At 42.5% G+C, this 18725-nt stretch overlaps 1 protein-coding gene across 3 annotated transcripts; it reads right to left on the bottom strand.

Moving 5' to 3' along the window:
- Positions 1-8225: 8225 nt before the first annotated feature.
- zbtb18 (zinc finger and BTB domain containing 18) lies at positions 8226-17624 on the bottom strand. Of its 3 annotated transcripts, none has more exons than XM_028820631.2 (2): positions 17385-17624; positions 8226-12845 (listed from the first exon to the last, which is right to left on the bottom strand). In XM_028820631.2, the coding sequence occupies exon 2, from the start codon at positions 12829-12831 to the stop codon at positions 11176-11178; it is 1656 nt and encodes a 551-aa protein (XP_028676464.2). In that variant the 5' UTR covers positions 12832-12845; positions 17385-17624; the 3' UTR covers positions 8226-11175. The 3 variants fall into 3 exon arrangements, with proteins under 3 accessions (XP_028676464.2, XP_028676460.2, XP_028676462.2); XM_028820627.2 differs by lacking the exon at positions 17385-17624 and adding an exon at positions 15169-15470; XM_028820629.2 differs by lacking the exon at positions 17385-17624 and adding an exon at positions 13879-14185.
- Positions 17625-18725: the final 1101 nt, after the last annotated feature.

Raw genomic sequence — 18725 nt, 5'->3', positions numbered from 1 at the left:
CTCTGTCATTGCCAACAAAGGGTATATAATAAAGTATTGAGATGAACTTTTGTTATTGACCAAATACTTATTGTCCACCATAATTTGCAAATACATTCTTTAAAAATCAGACAATGTGATTTTCTGGATTTTTTTTTTCTCATTTTGTCTCTCATAGTTGAGGTATACCTATGATGAAACTTACAGGCCTCTCTCATCTTTTTAAGTGGGAGAACTTGCACAACTGGTGGCTGACTAAATACTTTTTTGCCCCACTGTACCTGGCAACAGTGCAGGTCCCAAACCCCATGATAACTCTGAATGAATGAACCAATCAAATTGTTAGTTAGTTCATTTTGCACACTCACACGCACACACACTTGGACTTGGTCTGATGAGAGACATTCACACATTTACCCTGGTCTAGCACTGGCTGGTGATGGCAAAGGCCTGCAAATCCTGTGATGAAAATGAAGGAATACATGAATCTATCAGTCAATCAACAAATCTGTGAATCAATTATTCAACGTGTAATTTAGTTAGTTAGTTCCACAAGCAGGGTGGAATGGGTGGAGAAGAGTGTCAGGAGTGATTTGTGACAGACGGGTATCAGCAAGAGTGAAAGGGAAGGTCTACAGGATGGTAGTGAGACCAGCTATGTTATATGGGCTGGAGACGGTGGCACAGGAGACAGAGCTGGAGGTGGCGGCAGAGTTAAAGATGCAAAGATTTGGGTGTGATGAGGATGGACAGGATTAGAAATTAGGACATTAGAGGGTCAGCTCAGGTTGGACAGTTGGCAAAGTCAGAGAGACGAGATAGCGTTGGTTTGGACATGTGCAGAGGAGAGATACTAGGTATATTGGGAGAAGGGTGCTAAGGATAGAGCTACTATATAAGAGGAACAGGGGAAGGCCTAAGAGGAGGTTTATGGATGTGGTGAGAGAGGACATGCAGGTGATGGGGGTGACAGAACAAGATGACGAGGACAGGAAGAGATGGAAGAAGATGATGCGCTGTGGCGACTCCTAACAGGAGCAAGAAGAAGTTCCACACATTCACACAAGCATCTCAAGTCATTCACCTTGCTCCAGTACTGCATGACAATGGTGCAGGCCCCAAATCTTGTGATGAATTTCAACAACTCAATCAACCAATCAGTGAATCAATCAATCAACTTGTTAGTTAATTAGCATCCACCCACCCACACACACTTAGACTCAGTCTGATGACTGATCTTCACTCATTCACTTTATTACAGATCTCCCTGGCAATGGTGCAGGTCTTAAATGCTGTGATAACTTTGAACGAGTCAATCAACCAGTCAAACAACTAATTGTTGAATCAATCAATGAACTTGTTTGTTAATTAGTTCTGCACATTCACAAATGCACTTGGACTCAGACTAATGGGTGATATTCCCTTCTTCTCCCGATGGTGCCATGCTCTAAATCCCATGATAACATTGAAAATGTCAATGAATCAGTCATTTTGTTAGTTAGTTAGTTAGTTAGTTAGTTAGTTAGTTAGTTAGTTAGTTAGTTAGTTAGTTAGTTAGTTAGTTAGTTAGTTAGTTAGTTCCACACAGACATGCATGGACTTAATCTGATGAATGGTCTTCACTCATTCACCCTGCTCTGGTAATGGTAATGGCGCAGGTCCCAAATCCTGCATGATAACATTTGAACATGTCAATCAGTCGGTCATCTTGTTAGCTGGTTAGACCCGCACATTCACACACACACTTGGACTCGGACTGATGGGTGATATTCACTCTTTCTCTCCGTTCCAGTCCCACTGGTGATGGTGGCAGGCCCCAAATTTAACTTCAAGTGAGTGGTGGTTAGGGACTTGGGGGCACACTTTGGTGACTTCACTTTCACCAAAGCCACCTAAACGGCCTACCCATTATCGATTTCGTCTGGGCAGAAGGTAGCCATCAGGGCAGGATACGATGCCAGTGCACAACTTTGCACACTAAAGCCCCTAATCTAACAGGTGGTGTATGGACTGAAAACTCGGAGAGAAACACATTGGCACATGGAAGTAACACGCAGATTAAAACCATGCATACTTTGGTTTAATATTCTTTTTTAAAACTATCGTTTATGCATTTATGGTCAGTATAGTGGTCTCCTGGAGTCGCTCTTAGCTTCCCACCTGATGGTGGTCCATGAATGCTCTTCTTGAGTGCCGTGAGCTGCTGACGCTGGAGTCACTCAGTTCAACTGGTCCCAGACAGGTCCTCTCCTTAACTCTCTTTCAACGTCATTAAATTGGAATGAGAGAACTAGGAGAGGGCACCTCTCTTTTTTTTTTTTGTTCCCCTCATCCCTTGCCCTCCTCTGCGCCCCTCCAGCCCGTGCCAATTCCGCCTCCAAGGGGCCATTCCTTGGATCCATCCTCCTTTTCACATGTAACACATAAAATACCAACACAATTGCTCTTTCCTGCCGTGTCAAACACCCTCATTCATAACGTCTGTATTTCGGCGCATCTCCCCCCATACACCCCCCACCCTGTTCCTACACACATGCGCAGCCCCGCGATTTTAATATTCATGAGGTTTGCTTTAAAAAAGCGAGAGAATGATAAAGGAGTGAGGACCATCCCCCACACTATATACGAGGTTTTGCAGACGCGGGACTGTGCCCAGTAAATTGGGAAGCAGGACGGGACGGCATTTATCTTTTTTTTTTTTCTGTTAAAACAAGAGACTCCATGCATTGCCTGATAGTGATGCACAGCTTGGCAAAGAATTCCCGCAAACTTCTGCGTTGTAGCTATAGATACAAACCCAAGCTGGTCGTGAACAGAACTCCAACATGTTGCAGCCACTACCCCTCGGCACAGCCAAATGTTTCTGCAGCTGCCCTTTTGTCCCGTTTCTTAAATAAACAAAGGACAGATACAAATTAATGACCTAAATTTACAGCAAAACACACAGCCATCTGAGGGGCAAATTGTCTTCTCCGAGCAGATGTTAAATAACGCAGCTATGCGAACAATAACGGAGTACATTAAAAGATGATCATTATATTGTGGCACTCGCCTTCAGAGCCCGCTCGCGCTCCTTTTCTGTTTTTCTTTTTCTTTCTTTCTTTCTTTTTTTTTTTTTTTTTTGATTTATGGATGAATAACGGGGGGCGTCGGCAGCGGTTTGTTCAGACGACATTCCCCGATCTCCAATCTCTAGAAGCGAAAAAAGTTTTGGTTTAACCACTTTGTCTTTTTGGATAGGAACTGAGATGCTGCGGTGTAAACTTTACTATGAGTGTTTAGTCAATGACACGAGGGGGCCCGTTATATTACATAGCAATGCTACGATGAAACTTTAATTCCTGAATCTTTTTAAAATAGTAAATAACAGATTTTCCTAAGTTTATAAAATGTTTAATTCTCAAGTTTATTCCATGACAGTAAGTGACCGTTAAATCACGTCATGAATAAGTTAAAAAAATTTAATTCGCAAATCTTTTTTAAATAGTCTATAACTGCTATTGATACGTTAAAATTTTAATTCTACAATCTTTTTTAGAAATTCTATAACTCTTATTGATAAGTTCAAATTTAAATTTTACAATCATTTTTAAAAAGTCTATAACTATTATTGATAAGTTCAAATTTTAATTTTACAATCTTTTTTAGAAAGTTTATAACTCTTATTGATAAGTTCAAATTTTAATTCTACAATCATTTTTAAAAAGTCTATAACTATTATTGATAAGTTCAAATATTAATTTTACAATCTTTTTTAGAAAGTCTATAACTGTTATTGATAAGTTCAAATTTGAATTCTACAATCATTTTTAAAAGTCTATAACTCTTATTGATAAGTTCAAATTTGAATTCTACAATCATTTTTAAAAAGTCTATAACTATTATTGATAAGTTCAAATATTAATTTTACAATCTTTTTTAGAAGGTCTATAACTGTTATTGATAAGTTCAAATTTTAATTCTACAGTCATATTTAAAAAGTCTATAACTGTTATTGATAAGTTCAAAATTTAATTCTACAATCTTTTTTAAAAAGTCCATAATTGTTATTGATAAGTTAAAAAATATAATGCTGTAATCTTTTCTATAACTCGTTTTTTTTTTTAATTATGAATAAGTTTAACTCTTAAGTTTATTCTATGACATTAAGTGACTAATAAATCACATCATGGGTAAGTTAAGAAATTAACTGGCGAATCGTTTTTAAAAAGGTCTATAATTGTTATTGATTAGTTCACATTTTTATCCCTTAATTTTTTTTAATATAGAGTATGGCTGATTTTGTTTTAACAAATTTTGAATAAGTTTAATTCTTAGGCTTATTGTATGACAATAAGTGACCAGTTATATCATTGATAAGTTAAAATTTAAATTTTTTAAATATGTAGTGTATGGTTTTTTTTTTAATTTATGAATATGTGTAATTCCTAAGTTTATTCTGCGACATTACAGGTATAGTACACGCCATTGAAAAGTTAAAATTTCAATTTGTGACACTTTTTAAAATATTGTATAAGTGTTTTTTTTATCTATTTATGAATATGTTTAATTCCTTAGTCTTTTCTATGACATTAAGTGCCCCGTTATAGTACACGTCATTGATAACTTAAAATTTTAATTTGTGAATCTTTTTTTAGATAGTGCATTATTGTTTTTTAAAAAATTCTGAATGTTTCATTTCTAAGTTTATTACACGACACTCAGTGTCCCGTTATATTGCACGTCATTGGTAAGTTTAAAAAGTTTTCCGTTAATCTGTTTAAATAGTGTATCATTGATTTTTTTTTTTTTTAATGTATGAATATTGTCATTCTTGAGTGCATTTCTGACATTAAGTGGCCCGTTATATTATACAGCTTTAGTAAGGTGAAAAACTTAATTCGTGAATCTTTTTTAAAGGGTAGTTAAGCCGTAAAGAAGAGTTTTCTCTCCCCCTCACCTGCTGCTGACTTCGTCTCGTACACTCGGCTCATTTCATCTTTTCGAACCGCTTGGGGTCGCGGCGTCTTTATAAACCATTTTTTAAAGTTACCTCTTAGATACCCGTAACGTTCGCTCGTGTGTGTGTGCTTCATTTGTTAAAATCTTACTGCGTTTGTCAAATGGAAAGCGCGCCCCATACCAACACCCGGATTGCTGAGCCTCAGCCCGCACAGTCCCGTTAACTCTTCATTCTGCTGATCGTCCCTTCCTGATAGCAGGCGGGCAGAGGCGCTCCTGTAGCCCCTTCGTGTTAAGACTGTTTACGGGAGAAATCCAAAACGAGACAGCCGCGTCTCCAAGGGGGGCACCCGGGGAGGTTCGAGCGGACCTTTCGGCGTAGAATGATTGACAAGCACGTCCGATAAACTCGAGCGGAGCTTGCAAAGAGCAGCGAATCGCCTGGCACCCCCCTGGTAGGCCGTGACAGTATGATTAAGGAGGGGTGGGTGGCGATTTTAAACCGTTTCTGAAGTTATCGATCCTTCTAGTTATACGCGAAGCGTCACCGAGCGCACAGCCTCCAGAAGTAACGCGCCGTTACCGAGGATGACAGATCCCGGTAACCCGTTTTCAGTCTTGTCACGTGTACAGAGCAGAGTGAACTTGCTACTAACACGTGCTAATAAACGTCTCCGGGAATTCCAAAAGTCGGTCAGATGTGCAATGATGGCGTAGCACCAGCCCTTAACCCTGCAAGCCCCACATCTCCTGCCCCATGCACTCTGACAAAGAACGCTGCTTCAGCGACACTTTCCTGGGTTCTCGTAAAGCCATTGGTCTGACAAAGAACCATTTCATTCTGGAAAGTTTTCTTCTACATAAGAAGTTGATTCTTTGGGCTTTGACAAAGTTCCTAATATGTGGACAAAGCAGCTCATTAGAAAGGTGTAGTGGGCTGCCCAGCAGGACCTTTACTTTCATGCACTCCCTTTGAAATCTGGAACCTATAGAATCGATACGTTCCTTCTGGAGCTCTCGCGTGTGGATGATTCTTTTAGAAACCACAAATGGTTTCATCACTCTGTGGCACCTTCATTTTTTAAGGAGTGACTTGTGTTGGTCTCCACCTTCACTCCATCCAGGAGCAGCCCGGCTCGTGGTGGGCAGATAGTTAGCCCTCCAGGGTAAGTTCTTGTCTGTGACTACCACTACCTGGAGCCACATTGTGACACTCGCGTCATTAACTTTATAGTCTATCCGTGGTTTTATCATATTTTGGTTTGTGATGCTGGGGTGGCATTAATGAGCTGATCCCATGGAGCTAAGTGATTTACGTTCACTGACCCACATTAACTTCCATACCTTTTTAGATTTAATTTTCCAGATCCTCACCTTCAAATATTGCGTTATTGGTTTAACTCCGAGTGCTGGGTGCTACGGTCTTAGGGGTCCAACACCTAAGCATTTCACTACATTTTCTCCGGTGTATAATTGATTTGATTTTGGCATGGAAATAAGCCTGTCGTAATGCCATCTACACAGCAGACATCTAACCGTTTATGCAATTCCAGGAGGATGCATAGGGCCGAGACAATGGACACCAGTGGCCCAGAATTCTTTTGAAAGTTCATAGGATCAAGGAAACTTACCTTGCCGACATCATGGCTTACACTGGGTGAAGAGCAACTGGATCTTGCAAATAAATGGTGGTCCAATAATGAATGGCACATGGCTGGGTTCTTTCACAGCTCGATTGTCTGACAACCAACCATTTCAGTCTGGGAAGGATTCTATGGGCTTTGACAAAGTTCTCAACATGTGGCCAATACTTTACAGGCAGTGTGGTGGAGTGGCTTTAAGGCTTTGGATTTTTAAAACCTGAGATTGAGGGTTGAAATCCCACCGCTGACACCATGTGATCATCAGAAATCCAACTTGAGCTGCCTGTGCTCCAATTAGAAAGGAATAAAAACAAAGGAAATGTAAGTAATTGTATAACATTGCCTTAGATAAAGGCATCAACCACATTAGTAAATAATAAAATCTTTAAGAGTAGGGTGGCACTGTGGCACAGTTCGCTTCCCGGGTCCTCCTTGCATGGAGTTTGCATGTTCTCCCCGTGTCTGCGTGGGTTTCCTCTCACAGTCCAAAGACATGCTGGTTAGGTGCATTGGCGATCCGAAATTGTCCCTAGTGTGTGTGCGTGTGTGTCCTGCAGTGGGCCGCCACCCTGCCCTTGCGCCCTGTGCTGGCTGGGATTGGCTCCAGCAGACCCTCCGTGACCCTGTGTTAGGATATAGCGGGTTGGACAGTGACTGACTGATCTTTAATAGATCAGGAGGAACCAAATGTCACCCGAGTTACATTTCAAAATCAGGTTCACAAATCTGTTATCTCTTCATGGCAATTTATTTATGGATCAAAATAAATAAAAAGGTTCTTTCCGAAACATTCACAGGGACGGTGGCACGGGCTCTGAAGAGCCACCCTTTACTTTTAAGAGCGGGACGGCAACTTTCCATCCCCCTTCTGCTGGTGTGCTTGGACGCCGTCTCGTCTCATTTTCAGCTGATCTGCCCACCCCAGCTGTAGCAGCCCCTTAAACTCCTATTTGAAAACAAACAAGTGCCAAACTGGAGAAGAGGGAGAGAGGGGCAGGCCGGCAAGCTGCTCAGGGAATTTCTGCCAGTGTCGTTGTAGTCGGGTCACTTTTGAGAAAGCAGTGCGGCACCTGCACCAAGAAAGATGTCTCACGGCTTCATCTTTCGGCCTGCTACTTAAAAAAAAAAAAGAAAAAGAAAGAAAAAGCTCTCCGCTTTTAAGCCGGGCATCTTCACACAAGAGTTACAGGTTAATTATCTGTAACCTGCTGAAGCCTTCGCCGGAATGAACAAAGCGCCTCATTGTTACAGAGGCGGCACCGATCCAGAATGCAAATTAAAGGCAATGCAGGATAAACAGTGTCTATAAGAGCAGGCCTGGAGCTTCCCCTCCACCAAACACCACACTCAACCCCCCAAAAACGTGTGTCGTTTTCAACAATTCAACTCGAGAAGAAACTTGCGCGTCGAGTCTGAAAGTAAGAAAAGCTTGGGGCTGTGCGATTCGTTAAATCTTCCAACACTTTCAAGGGCATCGTCGTCTTCAACGCTTCTTTTAAGTTCAAACTCTACGTGTAGTAAACATTTTATGGTGAAGCTCTTCACAAACTGCAGGTCTGACTACGGACCATCCATTTTATCATTGAAACCTGGCAAACTTTTTACAGCGCACATCTGGATTGTGCCACTTGGGACAGCAGAAAGGCACAAGGGGAAAAACAATTCAGATTCATATAATTTATTGCAGTTAGCATACAATTTAAAAATTTCACCAACAGCACACCAAAAAAAGTACAAAACTAAACAGCATTATAATTTACTCCCCTTGCAAAGGTAAAACATACTATGATTGTCAAAGCTAAACATCAGTCTAAATCAAAAAAAAAAAACAAAAAAGTCAAAAACTCTCACAGGGATTACCAATAAAAAGAAAAGATTTAAAAAAACAAAAAAAAAACAAAAAAAATCTGCTAATTCTTTAAAGACAATGATTGTCCTTACCAACAGATTTTTTTTTTTTAATTACCCCTGTCCATTTGAGATTTGAACAGTTTTTATATAAAGAATATTTAAAGTCTTCAAGTAACTAAAAGATGACTGGAGATGCTTAAGAGGCCATTTTCACAGCTTTTTTTTGTTTTGTTTTTTTTCTGATAACTGAAAGTGTCCAGCATATTATTATTTTTTTTTTCCAATAATTACCTTCTGCACAAAAATAAGCTATGTTTACAGTAGTTTAAGGCGGTCAAGTATTTTTTTTCTCCCCCAAAAGCAAGAAAAAAAAAAATAAAAGAACACACACGGGCGCAGACCTCCATGCTATTCCCATTTTTCTTTTTCTTAAATAGGAGTGCAAGACAGGGAAAGCAAACACTGTGCAAAACATTTTTTTTTTTTTTTTGCCCTGCATGGTGCCCTCTTGAGCCACGCATGCCATTCTGCTGCAAGAAGGACACACGTGGTGTACCAGATCATTCAGCCTAAGCAAAGAGCTTTCACACTTTTGTCATGTTCTTTCCTTAAAAAAAAAACAAGACAATAATATAACAATAACATCAATCAGTCAAAAAAAAAGAAATAGCCCTATCTGGATGTGTACTCAAAAAAGAACAAAAAAAACAAACACAAAAATGAATTCTCATATTTCAATATACAATCACTGGTTAGAACGTGAAAATGTGAACAAGCAAGGTTGTGAAAGGAATTCCGCCTGGGACAGGCCCAGCATTGTGAATTAGTCCTCAAATAAATAAATAAATTAACCAAACCAAACCAAACCAACCAAGCAAACCAGCAGAGCAGGCTGCTAATGTTCAGTGATTAGACACGTAATTAAAACGACTACCTGGAACTAGGAGAACAGTGCTCTGGAACATTCCTGCCTTCCGTCCTCACCCAGCTAAACTTTAGCCAGATGAGGCGCCTGTCTTAACTTTTAAAGTCTCCAACACGGAGTGTAACGTGAACTTTGCCTTGAAAGTCAGTAGCAAGTGCCGAATAGAATAAATTAATTAAAAAAAAAAAGAAAAAATTATAATAACAATAAACACTTTCACCAGTTATATTTTACACAGTTGTCAATCACCTACTTCTGACAACACAGAGATATTCATGTTAGCAAAAACAAAGAAAAAAAAAAGAAAAAATACAACAATCTGTCAACCCGCTGAAGGGACACACAGCTACCCTGAAACTAAACAGGTAAGTTTGTTATAAAACGCTCCTGGGTTCCAAAATTATAAAAAGAAAAAACACCTTCAGTTGCATCCTACGAGTCAAAGTTTAGTTGACCTTTCGTTGGACACAATTTGTTTCTCTTATTCTGCTCTACATATTTCCAAAATATTAAAAATAAAATAAAAATAAAAAAAATTCAGTGCATTTATAATGTTCTTCATTGCCCCAATGAACATCTCAACAGTGCTGCTCAAACTGTAACTGGGGGGGGGGGGGGGGGGGGGGGGGGGGGGAGGAATGGTTGGGATGGATATAATATTTTCAAACTCATTTAATCCAATTTAAGATCCTGGCTAATTATCTTTATATTAAATTTAAAAAAATTTAAAAAAACAACAAGTGTTTTTTTTTTTAAATCATGCATGTGTTGGCTCAAATACATTTTTTAAAATCGACCGACTCGACTCATTAATTAGCCCAGCCGGTGGTGTATTTGATCCGTTTACAGTAGACGCTGACCGCAATTCACATTTTCAATAGCAACTGAGCTTGGAGTTTGCTGGACTTTTAACATCCCCTTTTTAAAAAAAAAAAAACAAAAAAAAACAACTTAAAAAAGCAAGTTAATTAATCTCTCCTGGGATTTAAAAAAAAATATATATATATTTTATATATATATATGGGAGGTCTATGGACCAAAACAGCAAAGCCAGAGTTTAGAGTTTGAGAGAAAGGAAGCCATACTTCAGAATACAAATTGAATCAATCAGTCCGATTTCCCAGTAGCACAAGGGAAAGAAGAAAATTTTTTTTTTTTTTTTTTAAACAATTTGGAAGCCTGTTTTTTTTTTTTTATATAAAAAAAGGGAATAGGAAACAAAATATTCTGTAATGGAACTGTTGAGTACAGTAGCATTCGCCGACTACAGTAGTGCACCATGGATGTGTTCACAGTACCTGTTTAGTGTATTCTTACAGGCTCAGACACCTCGTCCGCATTTCACACACTTTTTTAAAACGCGGAGCGTCACCAAAACAAAAAAAAAAAAAAAGACACAAAATTGGCAGATGACGGGTGGGATGTGCGTGTCACTAGCATTCAATTTCCTGAATCATCGTCCCCTTAGCTCCCTAAAAAAAAAAATTCAGTAAGGGACCAAAGTTAACGTGATGGCAACTTAAAAAAAAAAAAGTGTGGAAGAAGAAACAACGATAAAATAGAAATTTCTTCACAAAAAAAACCAACAAAGAGCTCTCTTCTTCAGAAAACATTTTCTCAAATACCACTAAAGTGCAGTTTTAGCAGTCAAAAGGCCGAAATACAACTGAAGAGCAAGAAATACGACTGATTCCAGAACTTACCATTTCCCGGACCCCCCCCCCCCCCCCCCCAAACCCTCTCACAAACAAAAAAGTTAACCTCCCCCCCCCCCGCCCCAACAAGTGTTCATATTTCTAGATCTGAATTTGCTTCAAATTCTCAGTTCAGAAGAGTCTATTTCCAGAGTTCTTGTGAGCTGTCCTCTAATGCCCAGTCCCTGACGGCTGGTAAGTTCAGTGCTTCACTTTTTACGGACAAAGAGTTCACCAGTTCGCAGTGGAACTTGCGGATGTGCCGGTACAGGTCGCCCGACTGGGTGAACCTGCGCTCGCACCACTTGCACGCGTGTGGCTTCTCACGGGTGTGCACCACAGCATGGCGGCTCAGGTTGTGCGAGTACTGGAAGCTCTTGCCACACTGGGCACAAGTGTATGGTTTCTCACCTGAGTGGGTCCGTTCGTGCCGTTTTAGTGTGTACATGCAGGAGAAAGTCTTGCCACAGATCGAGCAGGTTGGCACGTTGACGTCTCCCGCCGGCTTGGACCGTACCCCTTCCTGCTCGCGGAAGTGTGTACTGAGGTGGATCTGCAGGATGTGTGGGCTGGGGAAGACCTTGTTGCACAGGGGGCACATGAAGATCTGGCTGTGGGGGCCGCTCAGCATGTTGGACACATAGGGCAGGAGGTTGCCGTCGAGGCTGGCCGGCTCCACCGGGTTCCGTTCGCCCTCTGGGCTGAGCATCTCGTCGTCCTCGCTCACCTTGTCCTCGCGGTCCAGTTCGCTGGACAGAGATGCCTCCCGGATGGCCGAGAGGTGCGAGGCTGCCTCATAGTGGAGCCTGCTGTGGTGGTGATTGAGATGGTGGTGGTGGCCTCCGCCATTGGTGCTAGGGAGCTCCTTGGTGGCCGTGCCGGCGCTGTGCTCCATCTCGTAGTCGCCGCTGCCCAGGTCGTCGTCGTCAGAGGCGACCTCCTTTTCCACCTTCACCTGCACCAAGCTGTTCTGCAGGCTGTCCGGAGCCACCGCTCCACAGAAGTACGGGTTGCTATTCGGGAGGGCATCTCCTCCACCCCCAGCTAGGCTGGACTTGACAGACAGGTCCAACACACAGTCCGCATCTGCCGACACCCTCCTGGAGGTGACGGACCTTTGAGACAAAGACCCTGTTGAGCTGCAAGGGCTGCTGGCCATTTCGGTTTTCCCAGCTGCTGCCACTGCGTGCATCTCCGACTCCCCGCCACTGCCACCAGTATGGGGGGCGCCAGCGGTGTCAGAGGGTAACCTCATCCACATGTTCCCCGACTCCGGGAGCGAGTCTCTCTTGTTGCCTTCAGACTCATCCTCCTCTGCATCACTAGGCAGCAGATCGCCTGTGGGGTTCCCGCCGCTGCTCTCCGAGTAACTCTCCACTTTGTCAGAACAGCTCAAGGCATCCTCCTCCCGCTTGGTGCTGTCCGCTTCGGTCGTGGCTTTCTCCTTCAGCTTCTTCTTGCAGACCTTGACGATGTCGTACATGTGGAGATAGCTGGCAGCAGCCAGCACGTCCTCAATGGGGAGGGCTTTGAACTGGAGCTTCCCCTCGTACATGAATTCAAGCAGGAGAGCGAAAGCCGGGGCCGTCACAATGTCGCTGTTCAGATGAACAATGTCCCTTTTGTCTAGCTGGTCCTTGTAAAAGAGGTGGAAGTACATGCTGCACGAAGCCAGCACGGCTCGATGGGCTCGGAACTGGGCATCTCCAACCAGCACAGTAGAGTCACAAAGAAAGCCCTGGTGTCTCTGCTCTCTCAGACACTGTAACAAATGCCTGCTGTGGTCTGGAAACTCCATGCTGTCCTCATAACCTGAAAAGAAAAAAGAGAAGAGATGAGTGTCCTGGCACAAAACCCCCCCCCTCCAGCCCCCCTCCATCCTCGCCGGGTATCCACACCACCCCCCTCTCCCCTCTTTCTCTCGCACTCTCACTGCTTCTTCCTCACACCGGAAACCAAAGATGGTGAGCGCAACTAGCATTTTCCAAAAGTGTAAAGGTGACCACATGGGCCGTCACAAACCTCCTCATCGCTTTCCTCCCCGACAAATCAAAAAAATAATCCCAAAATGTTGCTACCAACAATCCGACTCGCAGCTTTCCACCGTCTTCAAGTGCTGGCCCCCCTCGACCCCCTCACTTCACTCTTCCACTCATGTGCTTTTTAACTCCGGGACCCCTGAGTAATTTGCATAGACAAAAAAAAAACAAAAAACTAACCAGTCGTCTGGTGTAATCTCTCTGCTGCAAGTATCTTAGGGGGCAAAATGCCACCCCAAAGTAATCCAAGACAATTTTACACACCAGTGTCTCATTGACACAAAAAAACGCAGCATCACCTGCAGAAATCGGACCACCTGAACACACAGATGCGCAGCCCCATCCTAGCGCAAAGCCCACGTCCGGCTCCCCGAGGTGTCTCTTGTGGCCACCCACCCACTGCCATCACCACCACTTCTGTCCCACCACCACTCACGCTACAATCTGCCTGCTAAGATTGTTACAAGGTCCTTAAAACTCGATGATATCAGGGTATCCCCCCGTACATACACCCGGTGGCAGCAAAGGTTGTACCCCAAGAAGCTCTAACATCTGTACAGGAGAAACAATTTCTTCTAAACAAATCCAAAAACATGCAGCTCTTTCAACAAATTGACACAACTTTTCTAGAACCGGTCTACCTGTTCAGCCACCGACTTCCCAAGAAACGGCAAAAAAAACTTTACGGCAGACTCAAAACAAAAAAAAAAAAAAGAAATGACACAAAATAAAAATCAAAAAAGCAGACTGGGTGACCCCTGTGCCACTCTTGGCTCCCGAAAAAAAAAAAAAAAAAAACAACCCACCGCAGAAGATTTACAACACAATCACTTTAAGTGCACTGTAGTCCACATCAACCCTAATCCTTAAGATGGCTAAAAATAAAGATTGCAGGACAGCTCACAAGGTAGCGGCGATCAAATTAGGAGGCTGAAAGGACAGAGAGGGACGAAGAAGGAAGCTTATAAACATCTGATCCAGCTGACTGTGGCCATATGGCAGCTGCTGCCCAGATAAAGAGATTAAGAATAGGAGGAGTGCGATTACAGCTGTCTGGCCAATTCAGGCAGCTCAAATCTGCAAGTCCTAAATTAGTCACTACCGCAGGAAAAAAAAAAAAAAAATAAAAAGAGGAAAAAAAAATCTTCAAATAATTCTCAAAACGACCATCTCTTCAGTTAACACGTTTACCCTGCTTCTTCAAAGTGCCCTTTGATCACTACAAGCACATTAATTCAAATGAAGGTCAATTTTTTGGGTTTTTTTTTTCTTCCCCCAACCCCTATGCTTTTCTGTCCAGTAGTTAGAAAAGATCACTGAAACAATTCCAGAGGGGGTAAAAAAAACAAACAAAAAAAAAAAAAAATCATAACCACAAAATCGACAAAATGTACATTTCAACGCATCTCGATATACAACATCACGGGGGCTAAAACTCACACACACACACAAAACGGATCACATTAACCGGCTGATTTCACTCTTTTTTTTTTCCCCCCATTATGACCAAAATATACTGACAAAACACGCCGGCAGAGACCCCCACCACACATTCCATCCAAGTTTAAATCCTTAAAATGCAAATTCATTCAAAGCCATCACCACCCCCCCTTTTCCTCCCCACCAAAGTTAAGAAAGAAGAAGGAAAAAAAAAAAAAAATACGACTGGCAACTTTCTCCTCCGTTTTCATCAGCCCCATTACAAAACCCACTAGTTCCCTTTTTTGCGAAAGCAGCACACGCTTTAAAGAAAACTTTTCTTCATTTTTTTTTCTTTCCCCCCATTCATTTCTCTTCTTAACCAATTGATAAAATAAAATAAAGAAGAGGCACAAAAGTAGACCCAATAATAAGCAAAAAAAAAAAACAAAACACTTGTCCGTCAGCAAGCACCCTTACCTGCCTGGATGGATAAATGGATGGATGGATAAACTTCATTAAGTCCACCTCTTTTAATAAAAACAAAAACAAGGACCCCTACTACCCCCCCCACACACACACACACATACCCCGAACTGCTCCACAAACTTGCCAACCACCACCCCCATTAACAACACCAACCCCAAATTATTATTTTTTTTTTTTTAAAAAACCACCTTGTTGGCTTCAGCACTGTTGCAGAGTTGGTGAGTACGGAGGCAAAAAAAAAAATCCGTCTAAGAGACAGATGCAAAGTGGAGATGATGTTGGAGGGGAATGAGATACCTTCTCCTCACACAGATCTGCACACACTAACTCCCTGTCTGTGTGTTAGAATAAAAGGCTGGGGGATGGCAGGCTGTCAGCTGCTCTGACATCATGTTCAGATGGAAATGCTACCTCCAGCTGTGCTCCTTTTAATGCCATATGCTACTCCTCTACACTCTTGCCACCAGCCTCTTCTTTAGAACCCCCCCCCCCCCCCCTTGCCCATACAGTTTGGTGTCTGTTTAATTTTTCACATTTACTAAAACTAGTTACCAAAAAAAAAAAAAAGTTTTGGAATTTTTTTTTCTTAATCAAATCAAAAGGAGGGGGGGGGGGGGGGGGGGGGGGTTTAGAAAAACGCCAGTACGTGAATGTGTGTTTGCCTGCGTGTGTCTGTGTGAATGTGTAAACTGAGACTCTTGTCCGGTTTCCTGCGGTCACAGCAGCAAACAGCCTCTCAAGTTTTCCTTGCAGTAACCATAAACAATGCAGCGCAGTGCACATTTGCAACTGACAGATCAATGTGGCCAACACCACCACCACCACCAGCTCCCGCCCCTGGGTGCCAAGGAAGTCAGTAGCTTCCAAATTCTCGGATACTCTTTCTCTGAAGGTACAAATTAATGGGTTGCTGTCATTATTTGTTTACATGGCTACCACTAAATGCTATGCCCCCTCCCCCTGTTTGACACAGTGGTTACTTTTTAGCAGAAACAGGTCTTTATCTGCAAAAACAGTTCCTGTTACAAAGCTAACTGACTGCAACCCCATAAAGCCAGAAGGAATAAAAGAGAGTTAAAAAGTCAAAAGACTTCTTTTGCTGTGCTTTACTTTTGGTATTGCACGTGACCCCCCCAGCTGTTTTCAATTGTTTCTATGCCAACATGAACCGATGCATTCCATTGCTAACACACCGGCATGACCCAAAGGTTTTTTTTTTTCTTTTTGGGATGCACCAACGAAAAAGAAAAAAGGTGCCCACCACCACCTCAGGTCTCGGTGGATGTATCTATCTATCAATGTAATTATCATATTATCTGGCAGCCCACTTAATGCTTCAACTCGTGGGTCTATACATGTGTGCCAAGTATCAGCAAAAAATAATAATAATATTTCACGACTTCGGTTGAAATGACATGTACGTCCCGACGCAATGACAACCCAAATAACAACAAAAATTACAAAATTGGCGTCCCGTCTAGAGTTGGCTGCGGCGAGGAAAAAAAGCGGGTTCCGAGTGGCACCCCGCTAATTTTCTCATAGAATAATACGAAATGGCCAATCGAGAAAATGAAAAGGGAGTGGAAAAAAAAAGGTTAAAAACTCTTCCTAATTGGGAAAACAAAATCCGCTGTCTTTGCGGAGTCCGTTGGGGAACACCAAAAATATCTACACACATTACATACACATGCTGAAGAGATCCCGCTAAACAACATGGGCGAACGGTTTTAATGAAAATAACCCCCACGGTCCGAGCCATGAAGTGCTCTTCTGCTTCTCATTTATGACACGTACGTTAAACTACAAACCATCACGATTGTAACAAAGCAACAGTTAGCCCACGAACTTCTCCAAAGTTAAAGGAGCCTACCTGCTGCAGCGGCGGCGGCAGCGTCTCACTTCCCGTGCTCCCTTTCCAAGCCGCAGCCGGGCAGCCCTATGCGTGTGCAGAGAGTGCCGCAGCTGCCAGACGGAGACAGCCGCTCAACAACCGAAACCACAACAGACAGACGGACACACTAGTGATGGTGGTGGACACGAGGGGTGAGCGGCGGGGGCGCGCACTCCCATACACACACACACACATACACATATATATACACATACATACATGCACGCGCGCGCACGCACACGGCGCAACACAAAAAGTAACCTGTCTGCCTGCCTGCCTGCCTGCGCCGCTCCTGCCACTGTCTGCCTCTTAACGAGGCCCTGCTTAGCGCTGCCGCTGCTGCTCCGTGACCCGGCAACATGCACACGTCCGACAGTAAACACTGGAACTACTTATTCGCATAAAGGAAACGGACGCCTGAAAAAAGGAGAAAACAACACACGAAGCCTTACTTTTTTTTCTTAACCCCCCACCACATCACCCTCCCCCCTATAAGACGACCCCTTTACTTACAAGGTCCAGCTTTTTTGGCTTGTGCCCCCCCCCTCCCCGCTCCGCCAATTGGTGTATAAAAATAACCAAAACTAGAATGACTTTGAGCTGCTCTCCATAACAACCTGCAGAGGCAGAAAGAGAGGGAGGGAGGGCGAAGCGAGAGCACAGAAGCGAGCGTTGCCGCAGCCAGATGTTTCCGAGCTGTTGCTACTCATCAACTCTTCTTCGGCTAAAACCTTCTGCGAATGAGGATAGCACCTGAATGGCAAGCGCGTCGACCAATCACTACGGAAACGGGAATGAGCCTGCCCAATAGGATATGTCCCCCCGTGGGGGATGGAAAGGAGGCGGGGTATTCGTCCTCGGCGTAGGTTGACACCAGGCAACAGTGAGAAGGCAGAAAAAAAAAAGGCCGAGCAAAGCTGGTTCCTCATACGGCCTTTTGAGAGAGCGAGCAGGCTAAGAGGGGAGATCGCGAGCAATGTTACCTGGGGCTTGTAGTCTTCTTTTACTCCGACCAAGAAAAGGGAACAGGTGCACTGCGTCCTCACCGGGAAGCGCAACGGGAAGGGACTCTTGTTCTGCGTGGTGGGTTTGCAAGCCGCGGAGAACTACCTTTGATCGGGAAAAAAATATATATCAAAGTTAGACGCGATTCTGTTTAATTTTCGGATCCCTGAACCGAATTAGTCTTCAACGGACGACCGACCGAAGTCTCGAAAATGCTTTCGCTAAACAGTTACTGTGTTTTATCAGGACTGAAGAATGTGAGGCAGTGTTCCGCTGCGTCCCGCATGCGATAATATAACAAAAACTTTTAATCAGAAAAAAAAAATGAAAACTTTACACATTAAAGCAACGAATATAAATTAAAACTTGAAGACTTACTCAAAGACACTCGCCTGCGAACGTGCGTATTACTCCGTAGCAACTCGGTGTGCGTTCACTTCATAATTGCATTTTAAAACAGTTTCAGTGTTTTAGAACCAAATTTTTGCTCTGTATAATTTTAAAACCTTTATTTTAAAGCTCGTAGCGCAAAATTTACGTTTTAATTTATTGTAAAGAAAATTGCTGGAATGCTATTGTATTGACAACAGCGACTTTGCTAATAGAAATGTATAAATCAGCAGTAAGAAAATTATTGCTAAATAATAAATTATTATTAATAATATTTATTATTATTATTTATTAATAAAAAATAACAACAAATACGATTTCATACATAAGTTAATAGTAATACATTTCTATCGGTAACTCCTCACCATTAAAGAATAAAACAGTTTGTAATGGCAGTAATAAAGGGCGTCACAAATAAAAGTTCTAATAAAAAAAAATCTTTAAATAATAAAAAAAATT

This window comes from Erpetoichthys calabaricus, chromosome 15 (genome assembly GCF_900747795.2).
Source record: "Erpetoichthys calabaricus chromosome 15, fErpCal1.3, whole genome shotgun sequence".
Lineage (NCBI taxonomy): Eukaryota > Metazoa > Chordata > Cladistia > Polypteriformes > Polypteridae > Erpetoichthys > Erpetoichthys calabaricus.
This window is presented reverse-complemented; position numbering and strand designations above follow the sequence as displayed.

Bases quoted from the DNA above. Each gene is read 5' to 3' on its own strand.
- zbtb18 (XM_028820631.2), bottom strand. From the start codon at position 12,831: ATGGAGTTTCCAGACCACAGCAGGCATTTGTTACAGTGTCTGAGAGAG.